The sequence below is a fragment of the Heliangelus exortis genome, chromosome 2 (genome assembly GCF_036169615.1).
Source record: "Heliangelus exortis chromosome 2, bHelExo1.hap1, whole genome shotgun sequence".
Classification (NCBI taxonomy): Eukaryota; Metazoa; Chordata; class Aves; order Apodiformes; family Trochilidae; genus Heliangelus; species Heliangelus exortis.
This window is the reverse complement of record NC_092423.1, coordinates 64,838,531-64,857,387: the sequence shown is the minus strand read 5'-3', so window position 1 is coordinate 64,857,387 and position 18,857 is coordinate 64,838,531. Positions and strand designations below refer to the sequence as shown.

General features: G+C 38.7%; 1 protein-coding gene across 1 annotated transcript in view; it reads right to left on the bottom strand.

Moving 5' to 3' along the window:
- Positions 1 to 18,518, bottom strand: part of LOC139792920 (orofacial cleft 1 candidate gene 1 protein homolog) — a 35,055-nt gene extending 16,537 nt beyond the window's left edge. Inside the window, exons 1-3 of the mRNA XM_071736892.1 lie at positions 18,507 to 18,518; positions 12,206 to 12,272; positions 11,721 to 11,897 (exon numbers count right to left, since the gene is read on the bottom strand). Coding sequence (XP_071592993.1) covers positions 11,721 to 11,897; positions 12,206 to 12,272; positions 18,507 to 18,518 — 256 coding nt within the window. The remainder of the gene's footprint in view (positions 1 to 11,720; positions 11,898 to 12,205; positions 12,273 to 18,506) is intronic.
- Positions 18,519 to 18,857: the final 339 nt, after the last annotated feature.

The window sequence follows — 18,857 nt, the reverse complement described above, 5'->3', positions numbered from 1 at the left end:
TGAAAGGTCAGAAAAGGTAATTCTGGAAACAAGTGCACTTTATGCTACTTTTGGTCAGGAACTAATGAGAAAAATTCTCAAATTTAGATGATGGAAAGGTAAGAAAAACTTTAAAAATTCAGCACCCTTCCCCATAAGCCAGATTATTCTTGAAACACAGTTTACAAGTGAATTACCCATGCTGCAGAGGAATTTGTGTTTCACAGCTGACCCATACAATTTCAACAGTTTTAAATTTCACCACTGAGGTTTCAACGTCTGGTGCATCTTTAATACTATATTCAACCAGAGAAGTTTTTAATTACAGAGAAGATACCGCCTCGTTAATCTGAACAACTATATCCAGTTGGGCTACGTAAATAATCCAAGATTTTTATGAGATAAAAGCCCTCATTTTAGCACTTTCTGGAACCTAGTTTTAACCACTCTTTAGAGACTAAGCAACTTTACCAAGAAAAAGTCATTTGTTATTCTTATCAATGAATAATGACGCATCTATCTGCCTAGAGAAACTCCCATCAAACACCTAAAGAATATTCTTTACACAAGGGGTGAGGGAGGGCTTTTTCCTCAAAATATGTTCTTCCTTCAGCAAAAGTGCTATACATTATTAAGAGCATCCTCAGATACATTGAGTTTGCAAACATAGTAAATTATTACCAAGCAGAGAAAAAATAAAATAAACAAGTAACAAATTTTAAAACTGCTTGAATAGACACAGCTCTACATCCTGGTAAACACATAAGAGCTAAATGTGCGAGGGGGTTAATTCGTCCAAGATACACTATAGAGGTCTGCAGTGTATTTGTTTCAGGATCAAAAATAATCCAAGCAGCAGCTCCTTTTCAGAGACTAAATGAAACTTTGATATGAAACTAGGTTTAATTTATATTTCTGGACCGGCACATTTTGACTGTCAGTCTCTGTTCCTTCAATGTAGTAAGTACAAGAACTGAAAATTTGCTTTACCTTGAGGTCTCAATAAAGAAAAAATAAATGAGTTTCATTTTTGTTACTTTATCTGTCAACAACTACTAGGCTGGTATGAATCTTGGCAGTATGTAATCAAAGTCTTATGTACTGCAATAACACAGCCATTCTACCTTATTCACTGTAATTGTTTTTCTCTAGCACAAAGCACTGTGATGTTATATGAACACCCCTTCACATGTTGGCAAAATAATTCACCCATGTGCTAAAAAAGAAAATGATGATGTATTTCTTTATTCAATTACTTCAGAGCTGTAAATGTAAATTGCTGGAAAGTATGTTGCAACCATACAAGCAATACTCAGCTAGTGCACGGGCTTTTTGCAGAGTCTTAATATCACAACGGCTTTTATTGGATTTTAAAACCCCATGTTCATTATATCTTGTGAGTCTGGTGTGAAACTCTGAGGAGCAGATTTTTTGGCAACTCTTCTGGACTGAATAATTGGCATTTAAGAGGAAGTGTCACATTATATTTGAGTCTGTGAGGCATGGAAACCATTATTCAAAAAAGAGATACATTGACAAATACCATTAAACAGCTTGCTCTTTGGACGTCTTTAAAAAAAGATCCTCAGCCCTTCTTTTACATAAAAGTATGAGATATTTTACCCAGGGCTTTGGCTCTGTCAGAGCTATACACAGTTGGAGGCAGAAAGTTACACAGAAGTAAAAAGAAGAATCAGGTTTGATTCCTCCAGAGCAATGTACACATTTTAAAACCCACCTAAGTAGAATAAGCTGTAAATGCCAGAATCACCTTCCCACAGTGATTTGATAGATAGCAAGCCAATTTAAACTGCAGAACTCCAGAGAAGACTTCTAGTGAAGCTCTTTGAAGAGTCAAAATCACTGGAAATCTTAGATCACTACTCCTGGGAATTTTTTTTTTAGTGGGATTTCTTGGTCTTTTTCCTCCCTAAGCTCAGCATACACCTTAAGAGCTGGTGTGACCAGGAGGGCTGGGCACTGGGCAGTTCCTAAGATGTGTTGAGGGCAAGGAGAGTTGCTTTACTTTCAAAGTAAAAAAATTATCAATTTTAGTCAACATAACATACTGCCCAAGGCATTTTGCTAATAACATTTTGTGAGCATGTGAACGGATTACTAATCATTTCACATTTGCTTTTAGAAATATTTGAAAGTGTATAACATGTAAATTAACAGTCCACTAAGGAATTCACATCGCTCTTCTTTGTGGTATAAACACAGCAAAGTAAATGTTAATACAGAGCTTGCTTGCAGGTATTTTGAACAGCAATGTGATGCTTTCAGTCAGCAACTTACTATGATTATCTACTCCCACCAACTTTAAAAACTTGAGTCTTTGCTTTGATTCAGAGGTTCATTCAAATCCATTAACTAAATTTAAGAACCTCTTCACCCCCTGATATTGTGTTATTTCATGTAGCAAACACAACAGATGACTCAGGAAATAAGAACTGAAGTGCAAAACCACAGCTTATCTATAGATTAAAATAAAAATGGAAAGAAGGGTGTTGGCACAACAGTGACCAGGTGGGAATATATACAGTTTAATTAAAGCAAGAGGAGCTGCTAATAAAATTAGCATAATCCTTGGATTCAGCCCATGGGACTGCACATGTATTACTAGAACCGGATGAAACTCTGAGATGGCTTTTAAGCTAAGATGTCTGTAGTCAATTATCCAATCTATGTCCTGAGAATACCACACAAATGGCCTGACTAAGCTGCATTTCTACAAAATTATCTACTCCACAAAGATATCTGGTAGCCCTTATCAATATCACATCAAGGGCACAGCACGAAAGTTGATGTCAGACTATTATTTCATCCATAGTGTACTCTTAATCTAGGCTTTTAATTTAATCAAAGATAGACAAAACTGTTGAATTTCTGAAGTACATGTAAATATGAAAAAAAAAAAAATAACCAGGTCACTGATCACTGAAGCCTTGAATAAGAATTTACTGGGACCTGCCTTCAGAATGACGTTATGTCTAAGGGATAAAAGCAAAACTTCAGCAAAACTCCTTTCATTAGAAGGAAGAATGCAGATTATGGTTTTAGCAAACTCAGCTTATTAAGTACCAGCCTTTTCAGGCAGCAGCGTGATCAAAATATCTCCACTAATGACTTGGTAGCACAGTACTGGCCATTACCAAGGCAACTAATAAAAGTCTCTACAGTAAGATAGAATGAGACAGAGGCATCCTGGAAAGATGAAATTCCAGTCTGAGACAGCATTTTGACCCACAGGGCTTTTGAAACACTGTGATACAGTTGGGAATGGAAACAAGTGGTCCTCCTTTCCACACAGGTGTCTTCAAGCATTGATTTCAGCACCAGTTCCTCTTTGGGAACATCATGGTAAATCCTCACTGTCTCCATTCGACAGACTTGCACTTAATTCCCTACGGATACTTCTTGTTTCTGTTTTCCTTTGCAGGCATGACCCTTTGGGAAGCCCAAATGTAAGACCTTGTGCTAGCATATATCCTAGTTTGCTCCTGAGAAGCGGATGTAACTGCACAACCCAACGTACCATCCTGGGTCAGACCTCTATCCTAAGAGAAGAGCCCACCTCAACTTGGCCAGCAAGAACAAAGACTTGGGATCAGGAGGAAGGGGAGGGAAGGATCCCCCCTCTTGCATTTCCAACTGGCTTTAATTATTTGCCCTTCCTCAAGAAGGTCTTGTGAATAGCACTCCTGCTCACCTGTTTTCATGATTCAGTACCTGTATTGGCATAGCTTGATGTCTGAATAGATACTGGTCTTTGTTTCTAATTTGCACTTCGGAAAAAAAAATTAAAGAATATACAAAAGGAACTCAAAACAACTAAAGCATCAGAAAGGAGAAAGAAACTTGCCCTTTTAAAAAACAAAAACAGCCAAACAATCAAAAAAACAAAACAAACAAAAAAACCCACACAAAAAACCAAAAACAAAAAAACCCAAACAAAACCAACTAACAAAAAAAACAAAAAAACCCACAACAAACCGCACAGAATGCAGAAAGGAAGAAAAATTAAAATCATCAACCAAAACTGCGTAAACAGAGCTCCTGAACACAGGAAAACTGACAGGTTTTTCAGTGAGTTTATAGGTTCTTAGTTGATTTTAACAATGATTTAAAACAAGAAAATCATTTAGAAAAGTTTGAAATTCTCGCTAGAATATATTTTGTGGTTTTATATCAAAAATTTTTGCTGCTAAATTGAATCACATCTAAATGTGTTAAAGATGTTAAAAAAACAACTTCAGTTTTGAAGAACAGAGTGAATTGATAGGTAATCCATAAAACAATGGTGAATCTCCATTCACATTTCGGCAAGAAAAAAAAAAGGGCATTATTATGAGCTTACCAGACTATATATTTTTAGTTTTGATTTTTATTTGTTATTACTGAACCATGATATGTTAATGTTTACCTCAAATTATGGGCATTACAAATGCCTTTAGTTAAATTTATATAGGCTGGTCTAGTTTACATATAGAAGATGAATACATAAAGATATGTTATTGCTATTTTAGATTTACATCTAAAATTATTATTTTTAACTATAGAGAAATTTTATTTATATGTTAGATGTTGATCTAGATTAAGGTTCCTGGAAAGTGCAAAATTATTTCAGAGTATCACCAAGTACACTGAGGGGAAAGAGTGTTTTACACAGAGCTTCAAATTTTCATGAGAGAAGGCAGAATTTAATGAAAAATTACATGTTATTGGCATCCTCAAACTGAAGAGCATTAAGCAAGTGAATGGACAGTAGATTATATCTTGAAAACACAGCTTGTTAAATGCTACCATCACTGGGCGGCTTCTCAATTTTTAAGAAGTTTTAAAGGTATCGTATGTCATTTTCCTTATTCTCAGCGGAGACCGTAGGTAATGAGTAAACCACATAACTGTGTCTTATGTTTATATTGCAAGCCTTGAATAAACTCACTTGTCAGCTCTGACAGGACGCTGCTGGCAAAGGGGCTCTTTATGAGCTTGAGCAGCGCAGATCGTGCTGCGCCTTCCTCGACTCTTGCAAAAGATCACACCAAGCTCACAGCTTATTTCCCACACACTCCACTCTGGGAAGACTTACCACATTTCATGCAGTTTAAGTAAAGGTACCACATTGGAATTATTTTATTTTTTTTTTTCTTCCCTGTAGGCAACAGAGGGCACTGTGCCAAGGGACGCCAGTTTGAAACCTGCTGATTTTCCTGGGGAAAAGATGTTGGTCAAAGGCGTGAGAAAAAGATTTACTGATGATGAGGGAGTTCATTTAGGAATACTATTAAATGATGTGACACACGTCAGTGAGGAAAATGGATTCTGAGTGCTTCCAGGCTGGCAGGCTCGGCTGGTCCTGCACTATTCCAGTGAGCTAACTTGCCAAATTTTGAGGGTCCAACAGCTCTATTATCGAGCGAATGATTTTCAAGTGTAATAAATTAGCCTTAAAAATATATATTCAGTCACCTGCTGAAAGAGTCTTTCCCAATTATAAAATGCATCCATTCTTCACAATTCTTCTCCCCTACCTTTCACAAATTCAATTTTAGCACATTACTTAGATGACTGGTACAGTATCCCCGTTGTTGAAATTGCATGCAATGGATCACGTTTTACACACTACATTACACCTTGTGCCGTTCTGCTGATTTCAATTGGATTACACATTGTGTAATTCAACGCAAAATTACTTCCAATGACAACCCTTTTATTCCTATGCATACATGGTGATCCATCATGCCCTGCATACCGGGTTTGGCATTTCCATTTCAAGTCCCTGTTGGAATCAGAAAGCATGGAACCTCATACACAGAACTTGAATTACTAGATATAAACTTTGCCATTGTTTAAGAAAAAAAGGGAAGTTTTGATTCCTGTTTCTGGTCCTATCCTTTATGCAAATCATTTTGCCCAACACAAATTGCCAGTGTCACAAGATCCCTTTTCCTTCACCTGAAGCAAAAACGTGAATTTCCAGCTTTTTTTATATCTGCATTTACTGTTTCTCCAGTGGGTACCTACCATCTCTCTCTTTGGAATGAAATTAGACCCTACTCAAAAAGCCTCAACCTCTGGTTCTCTGGAAACAGACTGAATTTGATGCAATTGCTCATTATTTTATCAAGTTCATGTCCCATATGGCTCCTTCACAAAGCCCTTTTTTTGCCTGCATATTCCTGGGTCAAGGTCCTCACCCACATACACTCTCTAGCAAGAAAGGCCTTATATTCCCCTGCCTCAGTTAAACTATTATCAGCAGTAACTGTTCCCTAGCAAAGGATTCTCTTTATTTTGGCTTTTGATAAGGTGCAGAACTGCTCTACTTTACAGTGGGATTTTCCCCATAGGACCCACACAGCACCATGTTCAATAAATCCAGCCTAGCTCTGCAGCTGGGAGGTGCTGCAACAGAGTGCTATGTGGAGACACTAATTTGCTTCACGAAGCAGTATAGCCATAGTAATGCCATAATGTACCTGGGTTAATTAGAGGAATAGTTTCTGGTCTTCCACTGAAAGAGCTTTGTTTCCCTCTTTTTCTCTCCCTCCCCCCCCTCAAATGTTGTTAATCTCTGTGGGCAAATTTATTGGAGCATGATATGAGATGTTAACAGTGCCTGTTGCAGATAAAATGGTAGAATTAATTAGAGCTTTTGATTTTAGAAGATAATCTAGTTTTGAAAAAAGATTTGTGTATTGGGGATCATAAGGGGAAAAAAATGAGCACTTATCATCTGGAGATAATCTTAACTTGTATCACCAACATTTAGGATCAGGCTGTCTCTAGCCTTTGTACAAGTGTGCAGGACACATGAGAACACAATTAGCCTTTCTTTCATCTTCCATGCAAAAGCAACAAAGCATCATGAAGGTGCCTATGCAACCACCAGGTGCAAGGTAGACCTGAGCATCACAGGAGGATGCTCAAAAAGCCCCGTTCCTGAATTTTGCTGCTCGCATACGTGACTGGCACCCCACAAAGATCACAGTCTAATTTGTTCTGACACATATTCCCTTAACATGTTAGTAGTGGAAATTTTATCTATCCTGTAGAAATGTGAACAGTTCCATCCCATAGGATTCTTCTTGGGATTAGTGGGACCATATCTGTGTAGCTTGGTGACTGTAGCGAACACTTAAATAGTACAAACTGGTATAAGCCACTTGCATATTTTCTGATCACAGCAGCTGAGGACAAAATATATCAAGTGCTAAAATAGATTAACAAGCCTATGATAAAATGCTAAGTACAGCAGTCCTGTGTTAAAGGGATTGCTTGTGACACGTATCATCCATCTGAGGTTGAACAACTGTACTCATATCCTGCCATCAGCCAAAGACAACATATTCCTGGAGGTTTTGTGCTTCCATCATGACTGCTGGAAGCTGTTTGCTGAGCAGAGGCTTAACCAGTCCTGCCTGAACATTAGGACGCTCTCCAAAGTATTTTGGATTTAAACCTATGTGGAGAAAAGAAAAAAGCTGAATCTGACTCATATCGAGGTAAGGCTCTTGGCAGCTGAGAAAAATGTAGGAATAGGTTCCTATCATTGTGGGTGTGAGTGATCTAACATTTTTCCCAAGGAAATTTGTCTGACTTCCTGCTGGGATAACCAACTTGAATGTTTCTGGCAAATTCAAATTTGCAGGTAGGAAAACAAAAAAAAGGCAGAAGATTTTGTTGGATTTAGCCAACAAGAAACCCTGAATACTTTCACAAAAAAATAAATTGCACCATTCAGCAAAGACTGCTAGATGACCTTAATTTTATGAGCAACATGTGAAAGAAATGAAGGTGATAGGATAGATCAGCAAAGAATCAGCATAGAATCGAGAAAAGAAAAAAAGATAGAAGTAACTGCAACCAATTAGCTGGCTGAAAATCAGGAGATTAATCTGAGTAAATAGTCAGTCAGTTCCCCTGGGTCACTATAACATTTAACAGCAGTACCAGGTCTTCATTGTGAGAGATTAATGATGGAAAGCATATCCAGCAAAGAGTTATTGAATGGCCTATTCCTGAACTATTAATGATGACAAAATATGGAATATTGCCCATTGTGGGAAATATGGCAATGTGAGACAGAGAATGGCCTATCAAATGGAGAAATTGACTATGTATCAGAGGGGTTTTTTGCATCACAGGCTTGCAGAGTGACTGCAGATAAGGCCTCTTTGCTCTGCCTGGGTTTCCTGAGCATGCTTTCAAAGCAAAGCATGCAGAAGCCTCACACCTAGAGTCACAAAGAGCAGTCCCTAACAATCTGGTTTGGAAGGTAAAAAAACCCTCTGGAAAAAATATTGGAAAGATTCCATCAGTTTCTTGAAAGTGAGAATCAGTTCAAAAACTTTCCTGTTCAAGAAATGTCCTATGATCTGAAGAAAGAGAATGGAAAAGTTGATATAGCACAAACATAGCTGTTAATTAAGCTGTTTGGAGAGCAGATTCAGGCAAGTTGGGATATCATGGGCCTCTGCACTGGCTATTTAACTTCCAAGTGATGTGCACTCTGCACGGTAGCCTCCTATGCAGGCATAGCCAAATTCCAGGAACAGGTTTTGAAGCTGTCTTGAACACACAGCTGACTATTCACGCTCCTCCCAGGTATCCTTAGCATGGAGGTGTGCGAGAAGGCATCTCAAAAGTAGGTGGAGGTTTTTCTAGAGAACTCTTCCCTCCAGCAATTGCTGACAGAGGAACAGTCTGAGACTCTGTTGCAAGATGGAGGAAATGATAGCACCCCTCTAGCTATTACGTGCTGCCATTAATGACATGGGTGATGGGTGTAAAGATAATGGAAAGGCAATGCCATCTCCATGTGCTGCCTTCAAGTGCATAGCCTGAAAATCCAGCCTGATGTTTATAGAGTGCTTTGAACCTATAATCTGCTAAATGCTGTGCTTAAATAATTGTGCTTAGGGTTATAACTGCTTCTGAAGTGTACCAAGTGTTAGAATTGACAAATGTCATTCCTCCATTGACTGAGTAACCAAACCTAAGCCTAGGGGCTGAGAGCTGGAAGAGCACCCAACAGTTCTGGAGGGGAGGAAGCCCCAAAAGGGGAGAAAAGTGAGAGGGATCAGTGAAGGGACCTAAAAAAATTATTTTAAACAGGCTGTGGTGTTGTGGTCAGCAGGCATTTCCCTTAAGATAAAGGAAGCCTAGCATGAGGTGGAGAAAGGAGTGCATGTGGGCACCCCCTCCCAGAGAAATACCTTCCAATCGGGGTGCAAGTCTTTCCTCCTAGGACTGAGGGGAGAGATTTCTGTGTTAAAATCTCTCTTGTGAGAGACACATTGAAACCTGAGTGGTTGGAGAGGAAAAGCTGTGGAAGAGATTCTCCTGTGCTAGAGGATGGGGGTAGTTTTCAATACCATGTGTGATTTTGCTGTGAGGTGAGATGTCAACAGCTGTGCAAAGTGGCTGTGAACATGAAGCAAAGGAAAGGAAAATTTGAGGAACCAATCCTATGAGATCTGGTGGTTCCAAACCACAACAGATCACCACAAGAAAGGGTAGACACACCTGTAGACCTAATCTTTGCTGAAGACCATGAAATATAGCCATTTATACATCACTACCTCCATGTGATACTGTGCTTACCCATGCAGCTGACTTTTCCTTTTCCCTCCTTAATGAAGTATGGTTACACTTGGGAACAGGGAAAATTAGCTCATGAGGTACCAGAAAGTTTAGTTAATTTTTTTTTACCAGGTTTCTGGACAGGCTTGAAGCTGTTGTTTTATTAGCAGCTTCTGATAAATTTGAACTGGCCTCTGTGACTGCCAAACAAGTCCTCACATAAGTTAGACTAGGAATAATTTAATGCAAGGTTGGACCAGATGATCTCTAGAGGTCTCTTCCAATCTAGAATTTTTTATGATGATATAAATGGATGATTATTTTTTTTAATAGCTGCATGACTTAGAGGCAGAGATACATGAATAATAGATCTTTTGGTTAACTGGATGCGCAGAAGGTCAGGAAGGGAGACAGTGTTGAGAAACAAAATTTTCCAACTCTCAGCAAGATTTTCTCTCCCATTACAGAAACACTTAGCAGTGTATCAAGCCACCACATTCCATGTGAAATGTAGCAATTTCTACTCCTTTCACAAAGATTATATTCAGTTACCATTTCTTGAACAAAATGCTGCTCAGGATGAAAAATCAAAATGTTTAAAAAACACATTTCAGGCTTTTTGAAAAAATACGTTGTTTTCTTGCAGAAACTATGAATGAATTTCTGAAGAGGCAACTGAAAGCATGGATAGTCTCCAGCATGCCCAACTTCATTTTTTGCAAGATAGACTATTTCATTAAAAAACAATCAATCCCTTTGTCTGCTTAATCACTGTTCTGACAGGCTGGAAAAAAAAAAAAAAAAAAAAAAAAAAAAAAAGACCAAGAATTCCTGCTCTGTGTGGTGCTGCAGAGAGTCACATGAAGGATAAATGGAAAGCCAAACCTAATTTTACAAGGTGCCATTAGGATTCATGGGTTCTCCAGTCCTGCAAGGATAAAATTTTAACAAGGTCCAGCATTTTAAAAACAGATGCTTGAAGTTCTGCTCATCAGCCCACATTTACCTACTTAAATACCTGGTCCAGCACAGAAGAGTACTTAGCAAGCAGCTCCTGGGCTTGCAAGTTTAATGGGAAATGCTGGCTGATCAGAACATCTCAATGCCATACCAGGTACTTCAGTACCTAGAGAAGTCTTGGGCCTCAGATATACAGCTGCATATTCATGGATGCACACAGTCCAGTTGAAGTTAAAGAGACCACACTGTCAGGGTTTTCTACCAGTACATAGGGAAGATTGAGTCTGACTTCAGGCCTTTTTTGCTTTAATGTTACATCTTGGCTGAAGATTTTCTTCATATAGCTCACAAAATGATTTTGAATTCTTTTATTCACCTTCTTCATCACTAAATTACTAAGTAAAAATAACAACTCATCATGGCATTCAAGAGTAATGATAATTCAAAATGGGGAAATTATATAATAAGTTAAAAGATAACAAATCTCTGCAAAAGAAGTACTGATGTCAGTGCAGAACCTTATAGCTGGGTTGAATAAACATAAGTAATAAACTGCTTTCTGAGGCAGTGACTCTTTTGGATGCTGCATCGAAGCTGAGCTCAAAGGCCAGGATTGCTCCCTTTTACAAGCTTGTCCTTGAGCAGCAAGCACACTGCTCCAAGCATCTGAGCAATGGTGGCTGAACAAAATCACAAAAGATGAAGCAGAGGCAAGACACCGATTCACTAAGGGCACGTGGGAGACCTAAGGACAACAATCAATCATGGATCTGTAAGCTGTTTAAAACCACCCTATGCATGGGAGCCAACAGAGGAGCAGCATCTCTGTGCTTGGACCAGCTGTGGTGCCTCCAAAGCCTGATGCAACACAAATTACAGGGAAGAACTGCCATGAGAGCCTGATCCATGCAGTTCCCACCGACACACACACTTGGTGGGGACCTCTACTCCACCTGCACCCTCCAGTTATGGGGAGTCGCTTGAGCAAGGAGATGGAGCCTGGGTCTCCAAATATTTAGACAACCAGTGTTTTTGGCAGTATTTGGTGCCTTCCATCCAGGGTTTTGCAGAGGTGCCTGCTTGGACACGTTGGGGTGGGAACACCCAAAGCAGGCCATGAAGTGCACGGGTCGGATGGGGAACACAAGCGCTGTGGCTGCATTTGAGGCTAATCAGGTTTGATGTCTCACCTCTTGGTTCAGCATGGGCTTGCAGCCTGAGTTTTTGTTGGTGAGCTGCAAGGGTGCTATCTGGCTTGTCATGTCTAATAACTTTCTCTTCTAAAGGCTGATATGCTGAAAGATCTGTGCTGATGATGTTAAAAGCTGGATTTTCAATGCCTTCTGTTGCTGCTCCCTCTTCTTCTTCTATAGAAAACAAGGAGGTCAGAAGAGCACATTATAGCAAAGTGTATTTCAATGACAAGCAGAAAATTCCTTCTAGTAATTCCTTTGCTGAAAGACTCAAGTGTATCGTCCTCAAATGTCGCCAAAACAGAATTAGGTTAAAATTAACTCTAAAAAAAAAAAAAAAAAAAAAAAGAATAAATGATTAAAATAATTACAAATTGCACCCTGACAAGCAAGAGCAAAATTTCGCCCACAGCCATTTGTCTGTAATTAGTTAATTAATCCTTACACAAATTATGAGCAATAACTCATCAAGCAAGGCTCACCCATCAGAAATTCAGACGACTTGGATTTCTTCTGCTTAGTTTGCTTCAGAGCCTTCTGCTGGAACTTCTGGAGGGGAATTGTTAAATGAATAAATTAGCTAAAGAACGAAGATCATCCTTTATGATCCACAACTAACACAGTATTTTAAATATGGGATGGCATTGAAATGTCATTTAATTTACATCTCTGCTAAAGGGGTCAAACCCTAACTGAGCAACAGAAGTGGAAGAATTAAACAAAATAGGAGAAGAAAAGTTAAAACAAATGCCAAATGAAGGTCACATTAAAATACTTTGGTTTTTTCCTAATATTAATTAATGCAAAGAAACCTCAACAAATGAAGAACATTATAAGAGTTGTCTTTACAGTACGCATTCAGCAGCAACTGCCTCATTTCACTTGCAGAGCTGCAGCACATCATTTAGCAAAGTCTGGTTGTGCAGCATATTTATAGATAGACTTCCCTGACATTCCCCATTCTCTTATTTTCTAGGTCCACTTACATAACCAGTGCATTTGTTCAGCACAAAGCAGCTAAAAATGAATGAGCTCTACCCTTTCACACAAGGCACTAAAATAAAAATAACTTCAAAACAATTTGCAATGAGATGTCAAAAAAGAGAGATAGCAGTCCAGGGGAGTTGGGGAGCAGGACTTATTACAATGATGAAAAGTTCATTTAATGTTAGAGCCAGGCCAACAACAGTTAGAGTGAAAACAAATAGTGGGAGATCTTGGAGGACCTAATCTGACAAGTTCCACGTTAATTCCCAAGGGAGAGCAAGGTTCAATATAAAAAAAAAAAAAAAAAAAAACACCAGAAAAAAACCACAAAAATCCCACCAAAACAAGAAAACCACAATCACGTTATTAGTTAATACCATCAGAAAGTGCTCTACACCATCTTTGTATAATACCCCTTGAGAAGTGCTACCAAGTGTCACACATGTGCTCATGAAAGGCTAAAGAGCCCTATAACAGACACTACCAGTTCAAACAAGAAAATATTATCTAAAACAAAGCATATCTGGGAGAATTAATCAAAACCAAAGTAAAAAAAAGCAGTTCAGATCTATTAATTTTCAAATGTCACACGGCAGTTTCTGAAAAGAGCACTATTTTTTTCAAGCCAGTTGCTTAATTGTCCAGTGATAAAGACCACTCCTGGCAACATAGCTCCTGGAAACTGTCAATACAAAAGGATTAATTACAGGAATCATTGAAAAATTGCAATTTTTACAGCATCCATCTTTCCCATTTGATTGTGAATGTCAATTTCCAGTAAAAGAAACAGTGCTTGCAGCAGACACAATCAATAAATCTGTCAAAAATAACTGAACTTACCACTGACAGATTAATATAGATATTAATATCCTTGTATATATACATTTACATATGCACATGTGCATATATGTCAATCTGGTAGCAGTGGACTTTCTCTAAATTGAGAATATTACCCTGCTAAATAACAAATAACTGTAAAAATGACCAGACGCACTATGAAAGCTAAAATAAACAAATACTGTAACAGAAATCATTTCTACAAGCTACATGCAGCACAACTGAAGTTAATGATAATTTTGACAGGAGTTTAATAGGTTCAGAAATTCATCCTATGGCTTCTAGTTTTAATCCAACTGAAAAATCCTTCAAAAATACATATTCACTCAGTTAGTATCTTCAGAATTTTATTTCTTTTGCAATACTAAAACATTGCTACATTCCATAAAATTTTAACTGAGTCCATTTTAAAGATTCCAGTATTTGTAACACTGACGTGTGATAATTATTCTTATTATGCTGCGTATAAACTCCATACAAAATCTTACACTTCATTTTCACAGATGAAGAAAACACCTAGGCAAAAAACACTGGAACAAATTTTTAACTGGTGCAAATCAGTATACATCCAGAATTCTGAAGAAATCAAGATGATGATGATGAATATGCATTAAATTCTGCATATCCCTTCTGTATGCCAGATTTCTCTAGTGAAACCAGTTCTGGGCTGCTATATTGACTATAGTAATCTTTCAGTCGTGATAGTCTGTAAACCACATCAGCTCCTTTCACAGCAAGAAAATAAAAAAGTATCTCTCTTCCCCCATATCTAATAAAGTTGCATGTGGGGTTTGATGTTTTGGGTTCGTATGTGTTTTGGGAAGGGTGGTGGGGTGGGTTTTTGTTGGGCTGTTGGGTTTTTTGTTTGCTTGAAGGTTTCAGAATTCAGTATGGTTAGCAGCATTTTTTTTTCCAGGGGTACAAATAGGAGACATTCTTTGGCACTTCACACCCTCAAACACATTAGTATTTTTAAATTGTTGATGTAACAGAATTGTCATTCCCACTTACTTACAAAGAATTTCAAATTAAATTATGTCCTCATTCGGTAATGTTACTGGGATTTAAGAAATTGCTTTCATAATCTCATATTTTTAGAATGAAAGCAACACCTGATTTTCAACAGCAGAGAGGAATTCTTCTAGGATTGCTTCTCAACATAATTGACTAAGGGAGCATTTTGGTGGTGGTGTTTGTGTAATCAACACATGCTTCTGTCACACTGGGCTTCAGAGGAAATTAGAAGGCATTTTCCTTTCATACCTCTCTCCAGCCAGTTTCCTCATCCTTCTCTCTTTTACACATGAACACCTTTAAGTAGTATAAATTACACTCTTTCTTCCCCCTCCTTCATTTTAACTTTCCTTCCCTAGCCCCCCCTAGCCTTATGGTATTTTGCCTTCTCACCAGAGAATAGGCAAGAAATTATCCAGTGGAATTTTATATTCAATTTATCATTAGTCACTACTAGTTAATTTATGTATTTATGCAAATTTATGTCTAAAGCAATTGTTCTTTAATCAGTTCTCATATACATGCAAAACTTAAGCTCCCAATAGCAAATTAAATAAAACTTTCAGTGACCACTTGCCATATTTGCTGCCAAGGTCCACTTGTGCAAATGTACCTATATGAGTGGATATGAAAATGTGTCTTTAAGAAAGCCACCATTCTAGTCATAGAGCATCATCCAAAACCAAACAAAAATAAAAAGGCATGCCTACAAAAGAAAAAAAAAAAACCACAACAAAGTTACACAAGATCCTCAAGTGATACAAAGGCTATGGTGGCTTATACCTGAGGTGGAGGTGGGCCAGTTAAGCATCCATAACACATACACGACAGACCTGTCCATCGACAACCAGCACATAGCAAGAGGATGTCTTTTGCTTGCAAAGTCAAGTTTAAAGGGTGATGATGATACTGCTGATAGCAAATCATCCTATCTCAAAGCTCCACCACAGCTGGTAAAAAACAAAGACTCTTGCTTTTTTAACCTTTTTTTTTTTTTTTAATAATGCCTTTTTACTTCAAGCGTGCTGCATTACAGCAAAGGCAAGGGGAGCGAGAAGTGTCCGAGTGTAGCGCAGAGTAATCACCATGTTATCCCAAAAGTGACCTAAACCTTTAAATGCCTTTTTGCGTGCAGTCGTCAGTCAGACGCACCGCCTGCTTTCCGATACCACTTGAAACAAAGGAAACCCAGGAGTACCAGAACCCACGGTACTCGGGTCTGCAGGAGAGCGGCGAGAGCCGCAACAACAGCAGCGGCAGCAGCAACGGCGAGGGAAAAAACCCTCATTTATAACCAGTGACAACTAAAACCTATGAAGTTTTTAAAAGAATGTGATTGTTGTCAAAAGGAATTGGGTACAACAATGCTGTGTTCAGCTCTGGTTCCACTCAAAGCCGTGGCTGAGGGGCTCTGGGAAAGCTGCTGGAAGGCTGGTGGGCACAGACCAGCAAGAAAGTGAATTTTGCATACTGTACGGATCATCGCTCAGTTCAGGGCAGTCATATTGAATCTGTGATCAACCAATTGTGCTTCATGAAACCGTCAGCACTCATTTATGTCTAGCTGTTTTCTTCTGTCCTGCTGTAAACAAGCTCTGCTCTGAGCTGTCTTCCTACCCTTATCTGCTTACGAAGATCACACAGACAGACCTCATCAGCAGCCTTAGAGTTAAAGTTAAAGTTACTGCTTCCAGACAGCAGTCCCCATGCAAGCTGGAAGTCAAAAAGAAGAGCAACTTTGGAATGACAGAGTTTTAGTTCCTTTTAGGAAATGCATACCTTAGATTCATACACATACTGGCATGTTATGTCTCTTTCATGAAATTAAATTAGGTGTTCCTAATACGAACAACTGTTTCTAACATCAGCAAACTAGCTCAGCAGATTCATCCATGGTTTTGTTTGTGGGTTGGTTGTTTGCTTTGTATTTTTTTTCCTTTGGGGCCTTGTTTGAATACAGCCAAAACAGAAGAAGCTGGAAATATTGTCAATCTGGTAGGACTCCAAGAACCTAATAATGCCTGGAATGCTCTGAGGAGCATAATGATGGTAAACAGGAACAGGTATGTTGGCTTCTGTTCTCATTCACTTCAGTGAGAGCATTAGCCTTTCAACATAAAGCAGAGCACAGTTTTCAAAGAGTGGTCCTCTCACATAAAAAAGGATGAAGCCTTACTAAAAAAATATTCCTCTCCAAACACACACAAAAAAAGAAAAAGAAATGCTTTACAGCACCAAATTCTTACAACCAGCTGCTAAGTCCCCATTAAGGCTTTCCTTTTGCAGCTGGAGCTAGAATCTTTTCACTTCTCCTACCCTACTAGTTAGTCTATTTAAGGGATGGCAGCCAAAGAGAAACAGCTTGTAATTTGCACCTGTCTGCTTTAAGCACTCCATGTGAGATTTTGCAGACAGGAAACCCTTCCTTGCTAATCAGAATGATACTTTGTAGGGTCAAGCATATTTTTAGCTGACTCTGCTAGTGATGAAGAAAGAAAGAAATTTCACTTTATTTAAACCTGTCCTAGCTAGAGAATGAGGCTAAATAAAAGTCTTGCTTAAAAAAAAAAAAAAAAAAAAAAAAAAAAAGCAGTTCAGTGTGTAGGTGGAAGATGTAACCCTATGTATCGAGTGTAACACAGCACAGGGCACACAGCCAGGCACAATTGAACCTGCACACCACCCATGCAGGAGCAAGAGGGAGAGATTTTGTTTCTTCCCCCTGTAAAATTCAGGACTGCTTCAGAAAATGACCTGGGCTGCCTTCTGATTCCTCATAGCATGCTTTGCTACCCATGGGGACAGGCCTTTGAAAAAATTGTTCTCCAAGAATTAAAAAGAAATGCATGTTTCAGCCCTGCTGCAGAGGTGTGCAAGCTCTGCTGTGCAGAGATGCACCAGCTGGAGTGTGAAGCAGTCAAGGTGCATTTCAAGCAAGTAACCCACTTGTAATCTTTCAGCCTTACACAAGCTACCTTTAGCACTTCTGCTTCTTGCTAGGAAACAAGCATTGCTACTGTCAGTCAGTGGTGGTATCATTTAAAGAAATAACAATTACACAGGCATATTAGCTTAGTTACTAAGAAGTATTCTTTTTCTTTCTTGCTCTTAAAACAGAAGAGCCCTCAAAAACTCCAGCTACAGAGCTGACAACAAGAACAAAAATGCTGGGGGGGGAAGGGTAGAATAGAAAAGAAATAAAGTAAAACATACAATTTATTAAAGAAAATGTTAGTGCTGCATTCTGATGTCATTAATTGTCCCCATTTGTACTTCCTGTTTAAACAATAACTAACATGATGATGGGTTAAATGAAGTTGAGATTGTCACAAACATGGCCTCACTAGTAATTAATGTAGTTTAATATGGTTGTTGGCACACATCTCACATGACAGATAATGTTCCAACATGTCACTGATAGGACCTTTCAGCACAGCTTTAGGAGATCTACCAGGCATTGCTGAGGTTGGTTAGGTCAAAGGGTTGAACCATGTGTAATTCAGAACAGAGGAGGTCCCACGGTCACTCCACAAAAACAATTACACTACTTATTTCACTCCATCCCTTGCCCGAAATTCACAAGCCTCACAGTTTCAGCGCAGTCAATCTCTCTCTGCCCTGGGGCTATGAGCCACATGAAAATATGTGGTGCTGTGTTTATAAATCTAATCAAAAATAGAAACAGTAGACAAGCACAATGAGGTCCTACTATGGATCATGGGAATTCTCGAAATTCTGAAGGCACTTTTGTTTAACTTCTGTGGGCCTTCTCCTACCATTACATTGTCTGGTACTCTCGTTAATCATCCCCTTGACTTGTCAATGGTATAAAGGAGCCTACACGTCTGATGACTTCTCTCCCATTGCACTACAAATAATATTATGAAATTGCAATGCTAGGAATAGCCCTTTTAATTTTTCTGGTTTGGTTTTTTCTTCACTTACCTCTTTCTCCATGTTGGCTTGCCAGTTCTCAGACCTGCAGCAGAAAACACTTCCTCCTGCAAGAAAAGAGAGGGAATGCATCTGAATTTTCAGTCTGCAGTCATAAATACCCTTAGGTTTAATGAGCAGACTTGTAGAGTACCAGTTTAGAAACCTGCCAGGATAGTGGCAGGGACATCTTTTCCTGCTGCAGCCCCTGCCCTTGACTTGCCAAGGAGCAATGGGAGGATATACTTATTGCTGTTCTTTCACTTCCTCTGTTTGGAAACCACTTTGCATCAGATCACATTTAAAAAATAGCTAACAAATATAAACCAGAAAAAACATAGTTTGGGCTCAGATGAAGTAACA